The 26,456-nt window shown below is 43.5% G+C and overlaps 1 protein-coding gene across 1 annotated transcript in view; it reads left to right on the top strand.

Moving 5' to 3' along the window:
- nkain1 (sodium/potassium transporting ATPase interacting 1) overlaps positions 1–26,456 on the top strand; it is a 552,359-nt gene that overhangs the window by 342,322 nt on the left and 183,581 nt on the right. Inside the window, exon 2 of the mRNA XM_080211300.1 lies at positions 19,379–19,516. Coding sequence (XP_080067426.1) covers positions 19,379–19,516 — 138 coding nt within the window. The remainder of the gene's footprint in view (positions 1–19,378; positions 19,517–26,456) is intronic.

Genomic DNA, 26,456 nt, shown 5'->3' with positions numbered 1-26,456 from the left:
AGAGCTACGAGGAACAGGCAGGAGAGTGTGGCTGGGTTTGTCTCTCTTGCAAGGGCCTGGCATGGACAGAACAGTTCAAATAGCCACTTTCCATGGCTGTAACCAGTTTATGATTTAAAGATCTTCTTGAGACAAGAACAATTCAAAGGACAACCCCAACCCACAAAACTGCACTGAGATATAAATATAGAATTCTCCTGTCCCGCCCACCATGGGAATCGTAGTGGGCAGGAGCCGGGCCCTGCAAAGATCCATTGGCCTTGGGCAGGATTTTCCGGTTTTGGGGTGAGTACGGCTGGAAAATCCTGCCCATAAATGTCCGATAACACACCATTCGAGTATAGGTGCAAGACTGTTTCAAACTACTGCTGAAATTTTGTTTAAATTTTGTCTATTAGTGTCACAAGTAAGCTTACAGTAACACTGCAATGAAGTTACTGTGAAAATCCCCTAGTCAGCACACTCCAGTGCCTGTTTGGGTACACTGAGGGAGAATTTAGCACGGCCAATGCATCTAACCAGAGCGTCTTTCAGACTATGGAAGGGAATCGGAGCAGTGAGAGGAAGCCCACACAGATACTGAGAGAACATGCAGACTCTGCACAGTGACCCAAGCCAGGAATCGAACCCAAGTCCCCAGTGCTGTGAGGTAGCAGTGCTAATTTGCTGTGCCACCATGCTGCCCGTGGAAGTCCAGAGCTGGACCAAACTAATTCCAGATTGAAAAAGTCCTGTGCCGTATTCTACTGCCCTGCCCACCCTGGGAATCGGAGTGAGCAAGGGTCACAGACAATGGGAAGGTCCATTGACCTCTGACAGAATTTTCCAGTCTCAGGTCAAGCGAGGCTGTAAAATCCCACCCTTGAAGTTCACTTTACTCCAGATTTACACTCCAAAGTTATCGCATTGCTGGCTCTGTGGTGTAAAAACACCCGAAACGCTGTGACGTTAAGCGCAGTAAATGTCCAATTGGTTTATGATCCAATGCAACATCCTGTGCATTTGAATACTGCAGAAAGAAATAGTGCAGGACATCATTTATTCCGCCAAGCTCATGCTTCTACAAGTGAAATCAGTGCTTATACATTTGTTGTCAAAGGTTTACATTAACGAGAAATAATTGTGTTGATTTACTTTCAGATAAAGAGCATGTTGTGTATTGTGCGGATCAATACAACAGTAACCTTTTAATAGAAAACAGAAGCTGCAGCTTTCGTTTAGAATCAATACAGGATTGCTTCCATTGGCGACAAACATTTATTTGACATGAAGTTCTGGAGACGTTGATGGCTTGGGGTTTGTCTTGCACGAGAACTTGTGAAGCTAAACTTGGTGCTTTCATCGATGAGTAGGACCCAAGGTTCTAAGTGCTTCAATCTGCAGTGTTATAAATTGACCTGTTGTGACGCCCTTTCCAAAGACGCAACTCAACGAAAACAGAACTGGAAGTATCAGAGTACACCTGAGATGATTTTCTGCAGTATGTTGTGTAATTGTTTGTCTGGACTATAGCCATTCACTACTGAGATACTTGGTTGCTCATAGAATCCAAGACACAGGCCCTTTAGCCCAAACTAGTCCAAGCCGACTGAAAGGCCCATCTAAGCTTTCCCTATTTGTCTACATTTGGCCCATATCCCTCTAAACCTAATAGAACCTCAGAATCAAAACATTCATGTTTGGAATGTAGATTCACAGACTGAATAACATTGAAACAAATGCCTTCTTTGGATGATTTGAGGCAGGGGTCTGGACTTGTATATAACTTTGTTCTTTAGTTGACATTCTTATCGCGGCGATTCAGTTGTGACTTTCAAAAGGGAATTGGAAAAGCATCTGAAAATAAAGTAAAATTGCAGGATTACGGGCAAAGGCAAGTGTTAGAACCCCTGTAGAGCCCGATAAATTTTAAGAAGGTTGAATCCACAGGCAAGAACTGAAGGACAAAATTTCATGCTACAAGACTTTTAGAATCATAGAATCCTACAGTGCAGAAGGAGGCCATTCGGCCCACCAAATCTGCACTGCCACAATCTCACCCAGGTCCTACCCCCTGCATTTACCCTAGTGAGTCCCCTGACACTAAAGGGCAATTTAGCACAGCCAATCCACTTAAACTGCACATCTTTGGAGTCTGGGAGGAAACCAAAGTGCCCAGAGGAAACCCACGCAGACACTGGGAAAGTGTGCAAACTCCAGTGACCCAATCCGGGAATCGAACCCGGGCTGCACGGTGGTTAGCACTGCTGCCTCACGGCACCAGGGACTTGGTTTTGATTCCTGGCTTGCGTCACTATGCGGAGTTTGCACGTTCTCCCCATATCTGCGTGCGTTTTCTCCAGGTGCTCCGGTTTCCTCCCAAACTCCAAAAATGCATGGGTTAGGTGGATTAACCATGCTAAATTGCACCGTATGTCAAGGGGACTAACTAGAGTAAATGAATGGGGGTAGGACCTGGGCGGGATTGTGGCCAGTGCAGACTTGATGGGCCGAATGGTTTCCTTTTGCACTGTAGGGATTCTATGATTCTAAGTCTTAAAGCATGAAATCTTGTCCTTCAGTTCTTTCCTGCGGATTCATCCCTTTTTAAAATTTATCGGACTCTACAGGGATTCTAACACCTGCCTTTGCAACCCTACAATTTTACTTTAACAAAGAAACTAAAATGAACATTATTTAATAACCACTGATACAATGAACTGAAGAAAAGCTACTTTCACATCGTCAAACTAATGCAACCAAAACATGTCTAAAGAAGCACTTTTACATAATGATCTGCTTCAAACAATTAGCTGTGCAGGGACTGTCCCACAGTAACTCCCAGTGGGTTAACCTCTCCCGACCACACCATGTCAGAATTCCCAGTGTTCTTCGGCAATCTTTTCACTCACTGTTTGAGTTATAGAGTCATAGAATCATAGGGGTTTGCAGCATGGAAACAGGCCCTTCGGCCCAATTTGACCATGCTGCCCTTTGCTAACCCCAATTACCCGCATTTGAACCATATCCCTCTATACCCATCTTATCCACGTAATTGTTTAAATGCTTTTTAAAAGACAAAATTGTACCCACCTCTACTACTACCTCTGGTAGCTTGTCTCAGCCACTCACCACCCTCTGTGTGAAAAGAATTGCCCCTCTGGACCCTTTTGTATCTCTCCTCTCTCATCTTAAACTCCCCTACCTTTGGATAAAGATATTGACTATCCAGCTGATCTATGCCCCTCATTATTTTACAGACTTCTATAAGTTCACCTCTCAGCCTCCTACGCTCCAGATAAAAAAGACCCAGTCTACCCAGTCTTTCCTGATAACTCAAACCATCAAGTCCCAGTAGCATCCTAGTAAATCTTTTCTGCACTCCTTCTGGTTTAATGATATTCTTTCTATATTAGAGTTTTCTGGGTTCAATTAATCCCGAGCAAGGCACAACTTCATGACTCCCCATCCCTTTTGCCTTTGTTTTCCTTTCTTCTGAACAGAAATTGATCTCTAACCAGCATCCTGCTTGGCAGCAGCAACAGCAAAATAACCCCCTCCTCCCCCTGCACCAACACCCTCACGCTTCTCCCCAACAACAGCTTCTTAATCTCTGTATCTCAAACAGCTATAGTCCCTATTCTGTGAAACGGATGTTATAACTGGAATCTGTGACTTCAATGGGTTCTCTGTTTGAATTTCTCTCCCCATAGCAACTGGATCACATGGGCATGTCTCTGAGCTAGAGTGTTTATCATCACTTCACCACCACACCTTACAGAATGTCAAGTTTCACCTTTAGTTAAGGACTACATTTTAAAATATCACTTTAAACATAAAAACATCAAGACAGGGGAGAAAGTGAGGTTAGCTGAATTGTTCTTGGAGAGAACCAGTGTGACACTGACAAGACAAATGGCTTCCTCCTGTGCTGCAGCTATTTTATGATACTTACTCTAATTTGTGGCCACATTATTGATGTCCTTCATAATTTCAAAACTGTGAATGATCCTGCACTCCCTCCCACATCCTTGATCATTATCATCTAGGATGAAACATCTTTACTAAATCCTTAGTAATGCATTACAGACAATCTGGCTCCTGTGTTAAAGTAGATTGTATTGGCATAAAAGATTCTCTCTGCGTTCCAAAAGACTGGCTTTCTTCTCCTGCTTTCTTTCTTAAAGAAAGACTAGTTGGAAGGCATGTTCATCACTTCAATTATCTGTAAGAAATTTGCTCCGTAGTAAATGGACTGAAAAGCAAAGCATAGAAAAGTTACGCGTCAGAAATATAATGCACCACAGTTACTGTTTTTCATCTTGAAGAGAGGTGGGAGGAAATAGCAATCCAGTCAGAGGTGTGAAAACGGAGCATCTAATTCAGTAGATAATTTGACACCATGTAGGAAAGGCAGATGCCAGGGGTGAGGTGCAAATATGCAAAGAGGTCAGTCGAGACTTGGTAAGCGCACTGATGAATCATAAATCAAACTTAGCATTCCACCTAGCAACGCTGGAAAAGCAGCCAGTGAGGCAAAAAGATGAAGGGCGTAAGAAAGAGACTTGAATTCAGTGGTTGGCTAAACTTAAACATTATTATCAGGACCGCAGGACAATCAAAGAAAAAGATGCGTTGATAGGTCTTTCTTCAAAGTCAGTGAAGTGGAATGTGGAATCGTTTGTTTTATTGCCCTGCACTGAACTCTTTCTGCAGTTTATATCTTCAGATGGATTAAACGGCCACAATTAGATTCCATGCTCCCTATGTGGTCTCGCAAATACTTTATTGGTTATTGGTATCAGCTTATGGCCAGATTTCCTGCCCTCTCCCCCCAACGCCGCCCCCCCCAACATAAACACACACACACACACACACCCCTGCACGTGCACACACGCATAGACACACACACACACACGCACACACACACACCCCTGCACATGCACACATGCATACACACACACACACACACACACACACACACACATGGATTCTGAGGCTGGAGAGGGGCATAAAATTACAATTCCCTCTGGAATCCCACCCACCCTGACCCAGGCACCATTTCATGGTGGAGCGAGCAGACCCTCTGGTGAGAAACTTGCCCTTTCCCCTCTTAAGGCCCTCATGGTTCACGGCAGGAAACTGGAAACCGAATGATTCTCCACCTCGGGCAGGAAGCGTTCAACACTCATCATTCTGAAAATTCAATATATTTCCAATACCTTAACGTGGGGAGACCGTGGCCTAGTAGCATTATCGCTCCACTATTAATCCAGAAACTTAGCTGATATTCTGGGGACCAGGGTTTGAATCCTGCAACAGCAGCTGATGGAATTTGAAATCAATAAGAAATATTTAGAATTAAGAATCTACTGATGGCCATGAAACCATTGTCAGTTGTTGGAAAAACCCATCTGGTTCACTAATGCCCTTTAGGGAAGGAAATCTGCCATCCTTACCTGGTCTGGCCTACATGTGATCCTAGATCCACGGCAATATGGTTGACTCTGAACTATCTCACAATTGGTCTAGCAAGCCATTCATTTCAAGGGCAACTTAGGTTGGGCAATAAATGCTGGCCAGTCAGTGATGCCCATGTGATACGAATGAATAAAAGAAAAATTACACAGAGCTTACACATAGATATAAGCCACTGTTTGTGTTCTAGTTGAATCTCCTCCTATGCTGCTTCATCTAAAATTACCTTTCTGTTTCTTATTCACTTATCTAACTTTCTCTGAAATATATCTATCTCTACCATCCATCTTAACTATACCCTGTGCTAACCGTTCTCTGGCTAAACAGGTTTCTCCTTCATTATCGATTTGGTTTATTGGTGATTTTCTTATATTTATGCTCCCTAGTTTTGGGCTTCCCTTTGTGTGGGAGCAACTTCTCTCGAACTGCCCTATTAAATACTTGCATTGCCACAAAGACTCAATCAAATCAACCCTAGCCTGTTGAAGGTTTCCTGAGAAATGTAGCCTCTCAGTTTCACATTGTCTCTGGGAGTCATTTTTGCACAATCTCAGCGCCTCTATGTTCTTTTTATAATAAGGATGCCAGAATTGTACACAGTAGTTTAAGCATATCCAAGCCACTTTTCTTTGTGAGTTTGACACGACTTTTCTGCTTTGCAATTCTATTCCTCTAGAAATGGATCACAGTGTTTTGTTTGCTTGTTAAGCCTTTATTAAGCTCCTTTTAGTGATTTGTATATTTGTCCCTCCCAATCCTTTGCTGCTTTACACCATTTCGATTCCTATTTTCCAAGGAAAAAGTGTTCTGTATATTCGTCTGATCAAAATGTACCACCCCACATCATCTACGTTGAAATTAATTTTCCAGTTATGTACAATTCTACAACTTCATTCATTCTTCTTCTGTTTTATTTTGCTATAATCTTCTTTTGTTCTCTCATTGGTGTCATCTTCTCAGAAACTTAATTTGCATGGGTCTCCATCTCTGTCTGTCCTGTGTTGACCTTACATGTTCCACATTGGTCCATTGCACCCAGTTCCTTATATCCATCATCCATTTTCTCCTCTTCTTCCCTCTCCTACAGTTTCCATCAATCATCCTCCCTGATAACGTTTTCGCTTGTCAGTTCAAATGATGAGACTGAAGGATTGTATCTTTCATGTTGTGCCCAAACTTCCACTTTTCTTCAGCCATTCATAGCACCTCCTCATTAGTCTCTGCATAGGATATGCAGAACATCCTCCTAGACGTCCACCTCTTGAATGCATTCAGCTTCTAAATTGTCTCTTTATTAGTTGTCAATGTCTCTGAGATGCGTAAAGTCTAACAACTTCCTTCCTATTAACTCAGAAAGCCCAATTTGGTGTAATCCCTTAAATTTCACAGTGGTTAGCACTGTTGCCTCACAGCACCAGGGACCTAGTTCAATTCCTGGCTTGGGTCACTGTCTGTGTGGAGTTTGCATGTTCTCCCCGTGCCTGCATGGGTTTCCTCTGGGTGCTTAGGTTTCCTCCTACAGTCTGATAGATATACAGGTTAGGTGCATTGGCCATGCTAAATTCTCCCTCAGTGTACCCAAACAGTGTGGCAACTAGGGAATTTTCACAGTAACTTCATTGCAGTGTTAATGTAAGCCTATTTGTGACACTAATAAATAAATGGCCTCCTTCTGCACTACAGAGATTCTATGATTCTACCCGAACTGGCCTTGGAATGTGGTGACTAGGATATTTTCAGAGTAACTTCATTGCAGTGTTAATGTAAGCCTATTTGTAACACTAATAAATAAACTGTAAACTTGGATTGAATTCACAATTATTTATATTTTAATTGTCCTGTCCATCTGTTGTTGCTGTTCAAATCATGTAATGGTTCAAATGGTGGGAATGGTTCTCAGAAGGCCCATGGAAGCTGATTCCAGATTTTAGCTCATTGATATCAAACAGTTTTGTGGATGGATGCAGACCCCTGTCATATAGCCAGACTTCATCTACCAATCTTGAACAGAAGAAAACACATGATTAATTATTGACCTTCCTTGCGAATGTTTCTCTGCTTCCAGCAAGCAATATTGTGTACATTCCCCAAGTGGTCCAGGATCACAGCCCTCTGAAAATATAGAATTTGATAAGAATGATTGCCATTAATTCCAGAACACTTCACAGTTGGTGGGTTTTAATGTGAGAAAGGTTTTTGAGACGATATATGTGGGGCTGATCGGAATGGCATTTTAATTCAGACAGTGTGTATTAAAAGGGCAGAGAATAAGCTTGTCAATGAGTTTACAAAATCCTGGTAGCACAGACAATTATTAATACAGGAAGTAGGTTTACATCATACTTGATTTTTATTTGTGGGGTGACACAGTGGTTAGCACTGTTGCCTCACAGCACCAGGGGTCTGGGTTCGATTCCTGGCTTGGATCATTGTCTGTGCGGAATCTGCATGTTCTCCTGGTGTCTGCATGGGTTTCCTCCGGGTGCATTTTAATGAGGTTTTAGAGCCCTTGAAGTTAAAGGGTTGGGTTATAAAGGGGTTAGATGTTTTGTGATTTTTGGAAAAAAGCAAAATAGAAAACAAATCTGAGTTATCGCAACAGTCGTGAAGTGACAGAGAGGCACAGAGAAATATATAGGAGAGTTCAGTGTATAACAGAGAGTGAAGATGGGGATTTTTCATCTCTCTTAGATAAAACAATAGTACAAGGCTCACTTTAGGGAAGTGGTGTTTGCTTTGGAGTTGAAACAATAATATATTTTAAAAGTGCAGTTTTAGATGGATCAGGGAAAGATAAGAATTAGATAATTAGATGAGAAGCAACAAATGAGAAAATCATTTGCACGTTTGCTGGTCCCAAACAAAGAGCCTTTGTATCAAGTTAGTGGTAACTCTTCACTGGTTTATGCATCTGTAAAGATATTGCTGAGTTAAGGAACATTGGGAGATTGAAGCATCTCCTTGTATTTGTATTGAGATCTCTCCTGTTTTCTTTGTCTACTATAATGTGGTTCATTTTTCTTGTTTGAACAAATATTTCATTATTTGAGTTTAAAGTTCATCAGCAAACTCTTGTGAATTTTTTCAGTAACTTTCCTCTGGGTTGTAAAAAGAAGTTAAAATCTATCAGGATAGGTTTCATTCTGAGATCTGACTTGTCTGGTACCAACATCAGATGTGATCATAACAGCACCCATATGACCATCAAGTCAGCTAGTGGCTGGCCAGTGAGGTGGATTAATATGAAGGGCTTCCATTGCCTCAAAGTCCGACTGGCCTGTGACCACAACACAAGCTTCCTGCATATTTATACTCATTTTCCAGGCTGCTTCTGTGATTCCTTCATCCTTTGTCTGAGCAGACTGCCCCAGTTCTTTGCTCCAACCCCAAAATGTGTGGATGAATAGGACAAGGGTCATGCCTTGAAAAGATCATTAGTGACCTGTCGGCTTGAGCTCCAGAGCTGATAAGTACCTACAGGGCTATTCTGATGCCCTTGAATACCTCCTGCAAGGATCTCAGTCATTGGGGTGATCTGCTGAGCAATGGAAGTTGTTGGCTTCTGATTGGCTATCAGATCAGTGGGTGGTGTTTCTGGTCCTGGGGGGTCCTTGATCCTGTGGGAATGCCCTCCACGGCCCTGATGAGTGCCTGATTGGCACTTAATTTGGTGGACCTTCCTGAAAAGAGGTGATGTAGGGTCACTTCCAGGTCGCTAAATGTTTCAAGCAGTGTTAGGCTGGCAATATTTTAAAACTCTGCTCCTTTATTGATTCAGTCCCGATTTATCACCTGACCTCCATCACCCACAATAAATTCTGCCCAAGTTCTAAGCAAAGGCTTGTCACTGAGTTTTCTTTTTCAAACCTAAAATTAACCAACAATATATACAAAGTGACCCATTGGAAATGAGCATAAAATGGTTGCGTTCTCTGTGAGCTCAGTGAATGCATTTCAGAGTCAAATCAATCTACATGAGGTAATTTGGATATTGCTGAGCAAGATGACAACAGATCCACATCAATTCTTTCTCTTCTTCCCTCCTTCCATTTTTCTTTCATTGTTTCTCCTTCTTTGATTTTTGATCTGATTTATTATTGTCACATATTTAATACACAGTGAAAAGTATTGTTTCTTGTGCTCTATACAGACAAAGCATACCGCTCATAGAGAAGGAAAGGAGAGAGTGCAGAATAGCTCTGAATACAGTCATAGCTAGGGTGTAGAGAAAGATCAACTTAATGTGAGGTAGGTCCATTCAAAAGTCTGATGGCAGCAGGGAAGAAGCTTTTCTTGAGTCGGCTGGTCTGTGTCCTCAGACTTTTGTGTCATTTTCCTGATGGAAGAATGTGGAAGAGAGAATGTCTGGGATGTGTGGGGCCCTTAATTATGTTTTTTTTTTGAGGCTATAAGAAGTGTAGACAGAGTCAATGGATGGGAGGCTGGTTTGAGTGATGGACTGGGCTTCATTCATGACCCTTTGTAGTTTCTCACCTTGTATCCAACATTGAATGTGAAAGGAGAGGGGCCATGAATTGTCTGCGAGATTACATTTTTCATCCTGTCTTGGACCAGTTGGGCCAGATGTCCCTTTTCTATACTGTAGATTTGATGCTGTTCTATATTAAAGTATGTGAGGATGTTTAAAGCCGAAACCAACAACCCATAAAGTGTTTGAGAGACCCCACGCAGAGTGTTAAATCCTGCTTGGCCGGTTCAACGCTTGTCTAGATATAGATAGAGGGAAAAAAAATCAGAGAAAAGGGCTATAAAAAGAGATTCAGGCTTTAGCTCACTGACCTCGAAAAAGGTTCAGAAAGCTCCATTAATTTGTCTTTTCTCATCTGTTCTAGGCCTTGACAATAATTTTAAAGTCTCGTCAACTGCTGAACTGTGTCTCTTTCCTTAATTCACCTCGTGTCCTTCATATTTGTGTCCTGTTGGCCATATAGATTGGAACTGGTGTGTGGAATCAGTTCTATCGGTGCTTCGGATTCCTGGCTACTGAGTCTCAGCTGAAGTGAATGGCATAGATAGGTATGTTTAAAGGGTAGCTAAATGAGTACACGAGGGGAAAGCGACAGAAGGATATGTTAAAAGTGTTAGATGAAGGGGAAAAAAAGGAGGAATTTTCTGGTCTACACTTGCGATATGTTTATAGGCAGCAGAGGCAGTTCGCCATTGGAAGAATGGCATGACGGCACGGTGGCAGTGGTTAGTAGTTGACAACACCAGGGACGGGGATTCAATTCCGGCCTTGTGTCACCATGCAGAGTCTGCATGTCCTCCCCGTTTCTGCATGGGGTTTCCTCCATGTGCTCCGGTTTCCTCCCACAGTCCAAAGATGTGCAGGTTTGTCGCATTCGCCATGCTAAATTGCCCCTCAGTGTCCCAAGATGTATAGGTTAGGATGATAAATGGGGTGCATAGGTTTGGTTATGGGGGTAGATTGGGCCTGGGTAAGATACTCTGTCAGAGAGTCAGTGCAGATTGGATGGGCCAAATGAACTCCTACCGCACTGTAGGCATTTATGCTGTCTATGGAGTGTTGCGTCGCTCGCCCACACTGCGCTGGAGAATCTTCCACGTTTGTTTGGGGTGGGGGCGTTGGTGGGAATCACCTTCGGAGGATTCAGAAGAATCATAGAATCCTTACAGCGCAGAAGGATGCCATTCAGCCCATCCAGTCTGTACCGACAATAATCCCACCTAGGCCTTATCCCCGTGAAGGGAAGTTAAATCCTGCCTACGGTGTGAGAATGTGGTTCAGCCTGAGCTGGACCCTTTTTCCTTGTTGTAAAACTCAAAGTAATTCCTTGACCTGGCTTGTTCGATGAAAGTACTGGATGCCTACAATTTCCTGACCCGAGCCTCTGTCACTTTGACCTGCACAGAGGTGAAGAGGGAAGAACGCCCTCAGGAACCCTGTGTGAGCCAATTACTGAATAATTATTTGCAAACCATCCAAAACTCTGGGGAGCAAGCATCAGAAAGAGGAATAAATGGGCCTGATATCCTTTACTTTTGGAGGATAAATAATAAATGTTTCAAGCGATGTTAGGCTGTTTTTTTTTAAAGACACTGCTTCTTTATTGATTTGGTCCAGATTTATTGCCAGTGCTGGTAAACAGCTGAGCAGATTTGTTGCCATGAGGCAAACAGGACTCCAAATGGCTCAATGAGTTGCTTTTAACTAAATGAGGCGTGTTTATCATGTTAAATTTCCTGCGGCTCATTACAATGCAGAAGGACAACATCTTCAATCAGTGGTCTCGTCGCCTCCTCCTCCTCCTCCTTTCACAGTCGGCTGATATTGTTGGCTGAAGGTTCAACTCCTGAAGACAGGAGCAGCAAATAAATTTGTATTCATTCAGGAACGGACGCTGGAGCTATCCTCTTAATGAGGACAAGTTACGCTACGAGCACATGCATTCCCAAAGTCAATTTGCTCATTCAATTTTTTTTTTTGAAAATCTTGCAGCAGGTGCCAGTGTGAGTTAAACACCGTTTACCCTTCTGCTTAAGCAGCATTCTTTGACTGAGAGAGGAAAGAGGCTGGAACGTTTTTGCACTGAGGCCTCAGCTAATGGGCAGTCCTGGGGTATGGAATCTACCCTGAGCCACGTTTGCTTGCTTTTACAGTATCCGCGCAATGGTCTGTAGGAGGGGCTCACGCAGGTTCACCAAGGGGGTCTTCCCATTAAGAGCTTTCTGTTGTACTCAGCAATCACATTGGAGTATTTTACAACACAGGAGATCATGATCCAAGATAGCAGTTATGAAACATCCTTGGGCGATTATAATTCCATCAACTTTGAGAATGAAAGGAGCATTCTGCTGGAGTAGAGACACGGTTGGATGATTGAACGCAGGGTGGCAGGGTCAATATCGAGGTAATAGCGCACTGTGGATTGGAATGACATTGTCAAACCACAAAACCAAAGCTAACAAGTCATCCAAAGGTCACCTCAAGGTCATCGAGGTCTTCTGAACCATGAGGTACATTGCTCACTGACATGCAATAAATCACCAAATGTATTATTATAACATTTCTGAATGTAACAACTTTGAACAAAGAACAAAGAAAATTACAGCGCAGGAACAGGCCCTTTGGCCCTCCAAGCCTGCACCGACTGATCTAAAACCCCCTACCCTTCCGGGGACCATACCCCTCTATTCTCATCCTTTTCATATATTTGTCCAGATGCCCCCTAAAAGTCACTATTGTATCTGCACCCACTGTCCCACCCAGCAGCGAGTTCCAGGCACCCACCACCCTCTGTGTAAAGACGTTGCCTCGTACATCTCCTTGTCCCTTGCACCTGAAACCTTTGGGCACCACTCTTATTTTTATGATGGATTCTTTATTAGTGAGACTGCCTTTGGAATTAGCACTAATGATAAAAAGCCGTACGACCCAATAGGGCAGAATATATCGCAGCATTGTGTGTGAGGGATGAGTCACATAACAATACAATACCAACGGACATATGTGACAATAATAAATCAAATCAAAAATCTTTCAGACTGTGGGAGCACCCAGAGGAAATCCACACAGACACGGGAATCAAACCTGGATCCTGACGCTGTAAAACAACAGCGTTAACCACTGTGCCACCGTGCTGCCAGTAATTCTGGCCTGTCACCAGAACCTGGATATTAATTACTGCCAGAACTTGATTGGGTGGCAAAGTGGTTAGCACGGCTGCTTCACAGCGCCAGGAACCTGGGTTCGACTCCAGGCTTGGGTGCGGAGTTTGCACATTCTCCCCGCGTCTGCGTGGGTTACTTCCGGGTGCTCCGGTTTCCTTCCACAGTCCGAAAGACATGCTGGTTAAGTGCATTAGCCACGCTAAATTCTCCCTCAGTGAACCCAAACAGGCACCAAAGTGCAGTGACTGAGGGATTTTCACAATAACTTCATGGCAGTGGTAACGTAAGCCTGCTTGTGACACTAAAAAATAAACTTTAAACATAATAGTGCCCAAGTTATTTAAACAGATTACCCCAGTTGGAACTACATGGTCCTCATTAACACTGATTGCGAGTCATTATTGTGCTTTTGTTCACATGTTACTTCTAACCAATTTCTCTTGTGGGTGCAAGTTTCACATTCTAACCACACTTTGGGTAACAAGGCTTCCCTGGGTTCTTGATTGGATTTATTACTGACAGAAGTCACTGCTGACTATTCTGTTTGCGATGTGTTACAGTTGGCTGATTGCTTGGGAGATTGCAAACCCTACCATCAACTCTGATAACACAGCTGTCAGCTGCAATCTCTTGCCAGCATTCGGGCTGCCTGTCAAGCTTTACTGACCAGCACGCAGAACTGAGTCTCCCATCCCACTGAATGAATGACATTCATTCATTCTGCTGAATCCAGGGAGGGAGTTCAACTATCGAGAGGCACTGAGTCATGTCTCTAACAGGGCTGTCGGAATGTGCAAGGGTTGACTCAGGATCTTACCACTCGCACTGCGCCTCACGCAAGCTTCAGACCCATCATCGCCCAACCTTGCTGCAATCTGGAGGGCTGCTGGAGAGGCCAAAGTCAGAAGGACGGCGTGGTTATCACTGCTACCTCGTAGCACCAGGGACCCAGGTCCGATTCCCGGCCTTGGTTCACTGTCCGTGTGGAGGTTGCCCCTGCCTGCGTGGATTTCCTCTGGGGGCTCCGGTTTCCTCCCACAGCCCAAAGATGTGCAGGTTAGGTGGATTGGCCATGGTAAATTAAACAGATCCTGAGTCGACCCTTGCACATTCAGACAGTCCTGTCAGAAACATGACTCTTTTGTCAGGAGGACTAACTAGGGTAAATGGTTATGAGGATAGGACCTGGGTGGGATTGTGTTCAGTGTAGAGTTGATGGGCTGAATGGTCTCCTTCTGCACTGTAAGATTCTCTGACTTGATATATCACATCCTTGCTGCACTGCTATTGATTCCACTCCTGCACTTAGCCATTCTCAACACCAGTCTAAGGAGATTGCAAGGCCTTCTGAGCTAAATAAAGTACTCAGAACTCTGGAGCCTCCTCTTGGAAATTCTTACCTTTTATCCACTAATTTTCACCATTTTCTAATTGTTGTCAGCAGTTGTTTGTTGAACATTCACCCCATTAACTGCTCCCAGTTAAAGGAGTGCCAGCATCCCTGAGACTACCTGTTCTTCTCCATCTCTCTACACTGTTTTGGTGGGAGATTGCCTTTCCAGCTCTGGTGATAGGCTAAATCAGAATTCTCTTTTTCCTTTTCTAGTTATAGATGTTGATAAATCAGCTGTCATTTTTTTCCAGCAATTATATTTTTAAATATCCAATTTGTAGTTTTTTCATAGAAGCAAAAGCTTTTATCATTAGCAAGTGGGGACAATTAATGAGAGATTAGTATGGCTGACCAACAGGTGGGGGGGGGCGCAGAGTGTGATGGCCTCATGGTATCATCGATAGACTATTAATCCAATAACTCAGCTAATGTGCTGGGGACCCAGGTTCAAATCCTGCATGGCAGATGGTGCAATTTGAATTCAATGTCAAAAAAAATCTGGAATGAAGAATACACTGATGGCCATTGTCAATTGTCGGAAAAACCCATCTGGTTCACTAATGCCCTTTAGAGAAGGAAATCTGCCATCCTTACCTGCTGTGGCCTACATGTGACTCCAGAGCCACAGTGATGTGGTTGACAATCAGCTGCCCTCGGACAACTAGGAATAGGCCAGTGTCCCACGAATGAATAAAAATAAATTGTCCTTCAATTCTCCCACAACACTGCTGTAGTTACTGCTTGTCCATCACCCCTGTCCGTATCCATCTGTAAGCTGCTTCCATAATTCCTTTGATATATAATTCCCTTCCTCCAGTTTAGACCCCTTCAAGGACTTGCCCCCCCCCCCCATCTCAATAATCAGCCCCAAACTAACAATTATTGACCTTCAGACTCTCCGTCCCTCTGACTCTAGCTTTTGATTCCATCTCATTTCAAACAAGATGTATTTCATTGGCAGCGAATTGCTACTTGGAGACATTCTAAGGTTCTCAAAGTTGCTATATCAATGCACATTTATGCTGTGTTGTAAAATGTTATGATTCGACCCTGTAGCAGGACAGAACTTTGAATGGCAGCATCACAAATCGAAGGAGTGTCCTGACATTGAGGTTCATGGAAAAGTGTCTTTCAAAATTCAGAGAGAATGAGCTCGATTGTTAGGCCCCACTGAGACCAGGAGCAGAGGTGAGCTGATGGGCAGGCTCTCAGAGTCAGGCTGCTGGTCGGTGTGTTAGTTCCCCAGCTCCACATTTGCACTAGCCACATTTGCAGGGGACGATTAGGGAGTGATACCCCTCTACACAGTGGGTAGCCAATTAAGCCATTGACAGTCACTTAATACTAACTTAAAGCGGCTGACTGAGATTTTCCATTGGGTCCCTAGGTCGCCTTATGTTTAACTGCCCTGGGTACTGCAGCCAAGCCACAGACCGTCATATGGTGGGGTGTGGGGAGGGGGAAATCCCCTCATGCACACAATGGTAGCCTGGTCTCCAAAGCCATTATTAATTATCCTTTATCCTCCTATCCGACAATCAAAAATGCTTTCAAGCTGTGGAGAGGCAGTGGCGTAGTGGTATTGTCACTGGACTAATAATCCAGAGACCCAAGAAGACGCTCTGGGGTCCCAGGTTTAAATCTCACCACGGCAGAATAATCCAGTAGAATGCTGGAATTAAAAGTCTAATGATGACCATGGAACCATTGATAATTATCGTAATAAGGGAAGGAAATCTGCTGTCCTCACCTGGCCTGGCCTATACCTGACTCCAGATCCACATCAATGTGGTTGATTCTTAAATGCCCTCTGAAATGGCCCAGCAAGCCACTCAGTTCAAGGGCAATTAGGAATGGATATGGGCAATAATTACCAGCCAAGCAATGCCCACAACCATTTGATAGCCAACTCAACTGGATGGTGAACCCACTCTCCAGCCATTGACTGGAATCTGGGGAAATTACAATGAATGACTGTTTCCCACACATTGCAGTTTCTGAGTGTGGTGGCAAGTTTCAGGAGTGGAGTTACAGGAGCCCCTGGGGAAACTCCTGCACAATTTATAATTCTTTCATTCATTTCTACAATCAGACCTGTACCTTGCTTATATTTGCTGTAAGGAATTATTCATTTGCAAAGCATTGTTCAGGTGAAAATGAAGCTCTGATAAATTGGTGCCTATTAGAGCATTATAACGGCGTAGATTCTCTGAGGAATGACTTCCGCTGAGTCAGAACATTTCTTGGTAGTTCTAATGAGATTTATGTGACTGTTGCGAAGATGTGCTTACACCAACTATTACTTTTAACTCATCGGCTAGACTTTGGACTTTTAGAAAAAGACAGTTTTTGTGGAAAGAAGAAAGTGACTCCCATCGAGATGTTTGAATCTAATTTGCATCACCGTGCAATCCATAGTGGGTCAGTCCACAAAAACCAATGAAAATAACGAGACCCCCAGGAATTGTAAACTATCCTCTTCCTGCCTTATCAAAGACACCAATGGCAGCTAGCTACAGAGTTCAACAATTGTAAACAAACCATTCAGATGTTAATCGGTTGAATAAACTTTCTATGCCAGCTCTTCTGACAACCTAATTGAGTTATCGTTGGGATACGCGATTATTGTTTGAACTACCAGCAGGTGGAGAAATAAGTCACATGGCAAACCAAGCTCTTTGTGGGTGTTAAACGCATGGGCTGTCAGAAGAAGGACAGTAACAGTCCAACTAAAGGCTGAACCCTGACTATTAATGTGTCTGCAAATTCATTCTGCAATTAGTGAAAATCTCCGCAGGTCTGGCAGCATCTGTAAGGGGAGAAAAGAGCTGACATTTTATGTCCAGATGAGCCTTTGTCAAAGCTGAAAGACATAGACAGTGGGAGATATTTATACTGCAGGGGGAGGGAATGAAACATGAGTCATGGCCAGAGAAACCAGGGCAAAAGACTAACAGCTGTCCACAGAGAGAATAAACGGTGTGAATGGCCAAACGGCAGAGAAGCTGTAAGCTTCTTGGACTCAAAATGTCAGCTCTCAAAGAATTCCACCAAATTAGTCAAACATGATCTTCCCTTCATGAACCCCTTTGTGGCAAAGGGTAGCCTGGACTCGAAACATTAGCTCTTTTCTCTCTTTACAGATGCTGCCAGACCTTCTGAGATTTTCCAGCGTTTTCTCTTTTGGTTTCAGATTCCAGCATCCGCAGTAATTTGCTCTCATTCATTCTGTAGTTGACAAAGATTTAAAAAAAAAGATTTGAACTCCACAGCTGTGTCTCTAGAGAAACAATCAACACTGACACCGACATCTTAAAACCAGGAACATCAAGACTATCAGACCCTATCTGCAACTGGAAAATTAGCAGCAAGCTAATTGTGACCTTTTATTTCTTATGACCTCAAAGTTAGCCAGATCTATCTTCTCCCCCCTCTAATCTGTGTGGTTATTTAGTGTATTTGATTTATTATTGCCACATGTAATAGTATAAATTAAAAGTATTGTTTCTTGCATGCTATGCAGACAAAGCATCCAATTCATAGAGAAGGAAAGGAGAGAGTGCAGAGTGTAGTGTTACATCGTAGCTAGGGTGTAAGAATAGAGTTTTAGAAGCATAGAACAAGATATAAAATATAGAATTAGAGGAATGTTGGGCACAGCTTGCAAGAAGTTCCCACTTTCTGACATCATCTTGACATATGTGAGTGTGTGCATTGGCAGAAGCTGAGACATTTATCATTTTTGAACCCAGTCCATTATTTTTAGTGTAGTAAAACTAACCTTTTACTTTGCTTAATTCAAGAATACCTACTATGCCACTTCTTTATAATCACAGCATATAAACGATTTAGTGCACGAGAAAATCTGCAAGGATATCCTCACCTAAAACAAAAAAAAGTGTTGCAGCCAAACAAGGAGATGGAGAGAGAAGGAAGTCACTTATCCCTCTGCACTCGGTCGTAACAGTGACCAAACCTCATTCCTTTGTTCTCAAGAAATATTTATTCCTTGCTGCTGAAGGAGAAGAATGATGGGAAAGGCTGAGCTGATGTACCAAAGGGTGGGTTTTGAGCAGGTTTTTGAAGGTGAGAGAGTTGGAAAGGGGGAGAATTTAAGGGATGGTGCTTCACAATTTTAGGCTAAGGAAATTAAAATCTCTGCCATGATTGAGAGGAGGACAGAATGCACAAGAAGTTAAAGTTGGAAGAATGAAGCAAGCTTTGAGAGCTGGAGGTGATGGATGACGCATTGGGTGAATGCCAGACACTAGAATACAAGAGATCAATAAAGGAAACTTACAGAGCTGATTGATTCTTTGGGAAACTCTTAGCGTGATATCACTGTGCTGTTTTAATTCTAATTGTGTGGATTTTGAGTGGGTCTCTGGTGGGAACAGACTGGTGCCTGGAGTCCAGGCACTGTCAACATTGTGTCTGATTCAGGCTACAAGTCAAATTTCTTCCCTGACATATCTTTACCTCATTGGCTCTAAATCTGCAGAGAGCCACATCATTAGATTCGCCACAGGAGGTGGGGAGGGAAATAATTCATTTGGTTTCCTTCGAATTTCATTCAGTGGATCAGGAGTATGCTGTTGCTGGATTTTCCAACTGTGCTCACTCCAAAACCGGAAAATCCCACCTGAGGCCAAAGGACCTTGGCATAGTCTGCCCCGCTGCCTGCTTCCCATGGCAGGTGGGATGGGAAAACTCCCCCCAGTGTGTGGAGATTATAATGTACAGTCTGTCGAAGGTGTAACATAAAGGAAGACAGGTCTATAACGCATATTGCTGTAGCACGCTGTATGTTCACACTGTAATATACACTGCAATGGAACTATCTGAAAAGACAACATGTTTCCATTTTCTTTTCAGGCAGCTACTTTGGAGAGACAGATCTTCGATTTCCTGGGCTATCAATGGGTTCCTATCCTGGCCAACTTTTTATACATTATGGCAATCATCCTGGGCATCTTTGGAACCATCCAGTACAGACCCAAATACTTAGTTATGGTAAGTGCATCATTTGACTTGTATTAGAATTGAAATTAAAAACCCAATGATGCCGCTTGAATGGTAATTGAGTGTATACGCCACCACCACCACCTCCCCGCACCACCCCTCTTCCCCGAATACAGATCAAAATCTTGTGACCAGACTTTGTGTCTGGAGTGCGTTGAGTTAAATGGAAAATTGTGAAGAGTACAACATTGGTCTAAACATTTCTGGGTTAGTTGGTCAGAGTCCCACATCTAATCACCATCCACTGAACCTCAGACCTCACCCCCCTTCTAAAAAGTGCTTGTCCATGTGGATTCAATTAAACTGTGCAGCCCCCACTGCCGACAAGCCTCTGAACACCGACTCTCTGGGGCTGGAATGTGCTGGTCACTTAAAGGAGGGATGTAGGGAGCTTGCGGGAACAGTACTACTGCATGAAAGCAAATTGGAAAGACACAGGGTTGGGAGAATTGAAGAGCAAAAGCCAGCACAAAATTATTGCACCTGGCATTAAAATTCAGCAGCTCTGAGCCTGGACTTTCCGCATAACATATTATTCAGGTCATCACTCAAGCAACAAGCGTCTAGGGAAACACTGATCTCTCTGCCCAGAGTTTAGGCCTGTATGTTTTGTTAATCTAATGCAACAAATTGAATCCTATAGACACCAGCATGTATTTATTTCATTCAGTCAAAGAATCCCCACAGTGTAGAAGAGGCCATTTGGCCCATTGAGCCTGCACTGACTCTCTGACTGAGCATCTTTGTCTCTCCCCTGCCCTATTCCTGTAACCCTGCACATTTATCATGGCTAATCCATCTAACCTACACATCTTGGGACACTAAAGGGGAATTTAGAGTGGCCAATCCACCTGACCGGCACATCTTTGGACTGTGGGAGGAAACCGGAGCACCTGGAGGAAACCCACGCAGACACAGGGACAATGTGCAAACTCTACACAGACAGTCACCCAAGGCTGGAATTGTTCCCGAGTCCCTGGTGCTGTGAGGCAGCAGTGCTAACCACTGTGCCACCCAGGGTTCAATATTGAATTTCCCAAGTATATCCAGGTGTGCTATCTGTGTATCAACACTGATATCAATTATTTGATCAAAAGCTTGTCTGTAAACTCAATGAAGCCACCAACTATATGTTGGTGCTTACATTTTATTTTATCAGGAATGTAAATCAGTTGGTTTGAAAACTGTTAAAAATGTTTGCTTTGAAATGTGTATTCAGAGTACCTCACACAGCATCTGTGGAGAATGAGAGAAATAGAGATAGAACAGAGCTAACATTTTGAGTCTGGGTGACCCTTCGTCACAGATGCTGTCAGACCTGCTGAGATTTTCCAGCATTTTCTGTTCTTGTTGCTGTTTGATGGACCTCTATTCAGGCCACCCACCTGCGGGGCAACACTGGGATTCAATATGGCACGGTGGTACAGTAAGTTAGCACTGTTGCCTCAGGGCGCTAGGGTTCTGGATTCAATTCCAGCCTCAGGTGACTGTATGGAGTTTGCATGTTCTCCCCATGTCTGCGTGGGTTTTCTCCAGGTGCTCCGGTTTACTCCCACAGCCCAAAGATGTGCCGGTTAAGTGGATCGGCCAGCTAGATTGATCCTAGTGTCAGGGAATTATCGGGGATAGGACTGGGTGGGATTGTGGTCAGTGCAGACTCGATGGACTGAATGGCCTCCTTCTGCACTGTAAGAATTTTATTCTATAATGTTGTCACTGCTATTGTTCTTACTCTTGAAGCAAAGGAATGAAAGGAATGTTATTGGGAAATGGAGATTTAGAAAGGCTCTAATTGATTTCATAATATCAGCAATAGAATGTTTAGTCCTGTAAAACCAAAATACCATTGATACTGAAAATCTGAAATAAAGTCAGAAAAAGCTGGAAATTTACAGCAACGTAATAAGAAGTCTCACAACACCAGGTTAAAGTCCAACGGGTTTATTTGGTGGCACAAGCCACTGGAGGTGTTGTGAGACTTCTTACTGTGTTTACCCCAGTCCAACTCCGGCATCTCCGCATCATAATTTGCAGCAAGCCAGAGGGTCAGAGAGATTCTGTGGAGAGCGAAACAGAGTGCACATTTCAGTGACAAAACATTCTATCTTCTAAACGGGGAGAGAATTCTAAAATCAGAAGTGCAAAGGGACTGAGGAGCCCTAGTTCAGTATTCTCTTAAGGCTAAGTTGCAGGTTAAGAAGGCAAAAGCCTTTAGGATTCAGACTAGAATTCAAAAGCAGGGATGTACTTTTGAGGCTTTATAAGGCTCTGCTCAGCCACATTTGGAGAATTGTGAGCAATTCTGGGCCCAGTTTCTAAGGAAGGATGAGCTGGCTCTGGAGAGGGTCCAAAGGAGATTCGTGAGGAAGATCCCAAGAATGAAAAGCTTGACTTATTGATTTGAGGACTCTGGGCCTACACTTGATGGAGTTTAGAAGGATAAGGGGGGATTTCATTGAAGCTTACAGAATACTGAAAGGCCTGGAAAGAGTGGACACGGGGAGATGTTTCCATTAGGAGGACAGACAAGGATCCAAGGGCACACATCAGAGTAAAGGAACGACCCTTTAAACTGAGATGAGGAGGAATTTCTTCAGCCAGAGGGTGGTGACTCTGTGGAATTCATTGCCACAGAAGGTTGTGGGGGCCAGGCCATTGAGTAGATTTAAGACAGCTAGATAGGGTCTTGATTGGCAAGGGGATCCAAGGTTGCGGGGAAAAGATGGGAGAATGGGGTTGAGAAACTTATCAGTCATGATTGAATGGTGGAGCAGACTCAATGGGCCGAATGGCCTAATTCTGTTCCGATATCTTATGGTCTTACGATTCTGCTGTAAACTCGTGGAAATGTTAAATCTGACCTGGATTTTATGGTGCCGTGGGTGAACTTGCGGTTGATCTGAAAGAAAACTGCTCAAAGATTTACCAATCTCTGTGGAGTGGACTTCCCTTTCCAAAGGCAGTTTAAATTGGGTGCCAAGTCAAGGGGACCCCCCAGGCACAAGCAACAACACTGACAGCAAGATGATAAGGAACCAATCTCATCCAGTACACTAGAACGCTAAAAACACTTAAAATCCTTCACTTATAATTTAAAATTTTAAATGGCAAAATGTGTGACTGCATCAAGGTAGAAACTAAAATGAAGATAAACAGAATTTCTAAGAAATGGTTTTAAAAATGCGTGGAACATTTTATCATTTTGGAGAAATTTGACATTCTACAAATATAGGGCCGAATTTTTCAGCCATTCACATCAGCAGGATTCTCCAGTCCCGCTGCAGTGAACAGAGATTTGGCTGAGTGCCAGTTTCTCCAGCCTCGCCGGCAGTGACGGTAGGGTGTGAACGAACGGAAAATTCTTGCCATAAAGTTAGCTTTGCAGGAGCAGTGAGAGTGTTCATTAGTAATTCTGAACCTTTTACTCCAGTTAAACCCAGTTGCACTCTATTCAATTATTCAACAATGTGTGACTTTTGCATTCAAATCAGCCACTGACATAACATTCGCCAACATTGTTCCACTGGAGCTTTGACATCACACACACCAGGGTCTGATTTATACAATACCGCAAATTGGCAGCTCATTTTATATCTCACCTTTTGCATTGAAATCAACAAGTAATAAAAATGAGAAAGGAATGTAAAACAGGCTGCAAATTGTCTACCAATCCACTTTATAGTCAAGATCTACCCTCCCAGGAATGTAAAGTTTTAAAGTTTAAAGTTTATTTATTAGTGTAACAAGTAGATTTACATTAATGGTAAGGCCACACTTGGAATATTGAGTACAGTTCTGGTCACCCTATTATAGAAAAGATATTATTAAACTAGAAAGAGTGCAGAAAAGATTTACTAGGACGCTACCAGGACTTGATGATTTGAGTTATAAGGAGAGGTTGGATAGACCGGGACTCATTTCTCTGGAGCGTAGAAGGCTGAGGAATGATTTTATAAAGGTCTATAAAATAATGAGGGGCATAGATAAGGTAGATAGTCAGTATCTTCTCCCAAAGATAGGGGAGTCTAAAACTGGAGGGTGTCGGTTTAAAGTGAGAGGGGAGAGATACAAAAAGGTCCGGAGAGGCAATTCTTTCACACAGAGGGTGGTGAGTGTCTGGAACAAGCTGCCAGAGATAGTAGTAGAGGTAGGTACAATTTTGTCTTTTAAAAAGCATTTAAGCAGTTACATAGGTAAAATGGGTATAGAAGGATATGGGCCAAATGTGGGCAATTAGGATTAGCTTAGGGCATTAAAAAAAGAGGGCAGCATGGACAAGTTGGGCTGAAGGGCCTGTTTCCATGTTGGAAACCTCAATGAAGTTACAGTGAAAATCTCCCAGTCGTCACACTCAGGCTACTGTTTGGGTACACGGATGGAGAATTTAGCATGGTCAATTCACCTAACCAGCACATCTTTCGGCTTGGTGGAGGAAACCAGAGCACCTGGAGGAAACCCACGCTGATACAGGGAGAACGTGCAGACTCTGCACAGTCAGTGACCCAAGCTGGGAATTGAACCCGGTTTGCTGGCGTTATGAGGCAGCAGTGCTAACCACTGTGCCACCCTGTACAGAAAATACACAATTAAAAAATCTCAAAATTGGGGAAAGAACAAAAGTTGAATGGGTAAGAATAGAAGTGGAAATTGAGATCAGACATGTTAAACTTGTCTGTGCAAATATTGAAAATAGGCTATTGTTCAGACTTATGCCAAATAGATGCCTACCATTCTTCGCTGTTGCTGCATGTTCAAATGTGCTGGAGTGATCAATCTATTCAAAGAGCGTCTTTAGTACTGAGAAGCCAGCTGCCTTGTTCTTCTGAATAGAAGCCTGTGTTTTCGTTCTTAGAAATGACACAGTAACCAACGGTGCTGATGATTCGAAAATTCTGCTGGACCGAGTGCAATCAAAGACTTGCTCAACGTCAATCAAAAAGCTTCTAAAAATATATTCTGAATGGAAAGGACCATTGTGGCTGCGCACTTTTGTAAAAGTGCATGTCCAAACATTTCAGCTATCCCTTTGCTCCACATGGATGCTGACAAACCTCCTGACTGGAATTCTCTGGCTTTTTACATCAGCAGGATACTCTGGTCCTACTGGCAACACATCCTTGCCGCAGGTTTCTCAGCGGCATGGGGTGGCACCACTGGCAGTTCCCATTGACCAGAAGATGCCACCCACCAGTGATGCACACCACTGGCACCTACCCAACAACGTAGAAAATTGCCCAGGTATGTCCTGCACACAAAAAGCAGGACAAATCCAACCCAGCCAATTCCCGCCCAGTTTACCCTCGATCATCAGTAAAGTGATGGAACGGGTCATCGACAGTGTTATCAACACCTGCTCAGCAATAACCTGCTCGGTGATGCCCAGTTTGGGTTTCGCCAGGGTCACTCAGCTCATAACCTCATTACAGCCTTGGTTCAAACATGGACAAAAGATCTGAATTCCAGAGGTGAGGTGAGAGTGACAGCCCTGACATCAAGGCCGCATTTGAAAGAGTGTGGCTTCAAGGACCCTAGTGAAACTGGAATCAATGGGTACTGGGGGAAAATACTCCGCTGGTTCAGGATATACCTGGTACATAGGAAGATGGTTGTGGTTATGGAGGGTCAGTCATCTCTGCTCCAGGATACCTCTGCAGGAGTCCCTAAGGAGAGTGTCATAGGTCCAACAATCTTCAACAGTATCATCAATGACCTTCCCTCCATCATAAGGTCAGAAGTGGGGATGTTCGCTGATGATTGCAGAATGTTCAGCACCATTCGTCACTCAGATACTGAAACAATCCATGTTCAAATGTAACAAGATCCGGACAAAATCCAGGCTTGGGCTGACAAGTGGCAAGTAATGTTCGCGCCACACAAATGCCAGGCAATGACCATCACCAGTAAGAGAAACTCTAACCACTGCCCCTTGACATTCAACAGTGTTACCATCACTGAATCCCCCACTGTCAACATCCTTGGGGTTACCATTCACCAGAAACTCAACTGGTCTTACCAGGTAAACACAGTGGCTACAAGAGCAGGTCAAAGGCTAGGAATACTGCATGAGTAACTCACCTCCTGACTCCCCAAAGGCTGTCCATCACCTACAAGACACAAGTCAGGAGTGTGATGGAATACTCTCCGCTTGCCTGGATGGGTGCAGCTCCAACAGAAGTCAACACCATTCAGGACAAAGCAGCCCACTTGATTGGCGCCACGTCTACAAACATTTAATCCCCCCACCACTGATGCCCTGTTGCAGCTGTGTGTACTATCTACAGGATGCACTTCCAAACCTATGACCACATCCATCTAGAAGAACAAGGGCAGTGGATAAATGGGAACACCACCACCTGCAAGTTCCCCTTCAAGCTACTCACTGTCTTGACGTGGAAATATATCGCCATTCCTTCTCAGTCATGAGGTAAAAATCGTGGAATTCACTCCCTAACAGCATTGTGGGTCAACCCACAGCATGTGGACTGCAACAATTCGAGAAGGCAGCTCACCACCGCCTTCTCTAGGGCAAATAGGGATGGGCAATAAATGCTGACCAGGCAACGATGCTCATGTCCCACAAATAAAGTATGTTCTTCCTCAGAGGTTTCACCCTCCCTATTTTGAATAATAGTGGATTATCTATTTGGATAGGTCCAGCCCACCAAAACCATTAATAGACTCCTGTGGAGATTGACAGCTGCTAAGTGGTACCCATTGAGATTGTTTTGCATTGAGCTGATTTACTTATAGTTATCGGTTCTCCATAATTGTCTTGGCTGGATGACTGGAGGGGAGCTATGTTACCTTCATGTTTCCTTGTAGGTCTTTCTGCTAACAGTTCAGCAACAACAATTTATATACATATAGCACCTTTGACCTCATGAACTGTCCCAAGATCCTTCACAGGAGCACAGAACAGCAAATTTTGACT

This window comes from Carcharhinus amblyrhynchos, chromosome 24 (assembly GCF_965287045.1).
Source record: "Carcharhinus amblyrhynchos chromosome 24, sCarAmb.v2.hapA, whole genome shotgun sequence".
NCBI lineage: Eukaryota > Metazoa > Chordata > Chondrichthyes > Carcharhiniformes > Carcharhinidae > Carcharhinus > Carcharhinus amblyrhynchos.
The sequence above is the reverse complement of the archived record's forward strand: the minus strand, read 5'-3'. Positions and strand labels throughout refer to the sequence as shown.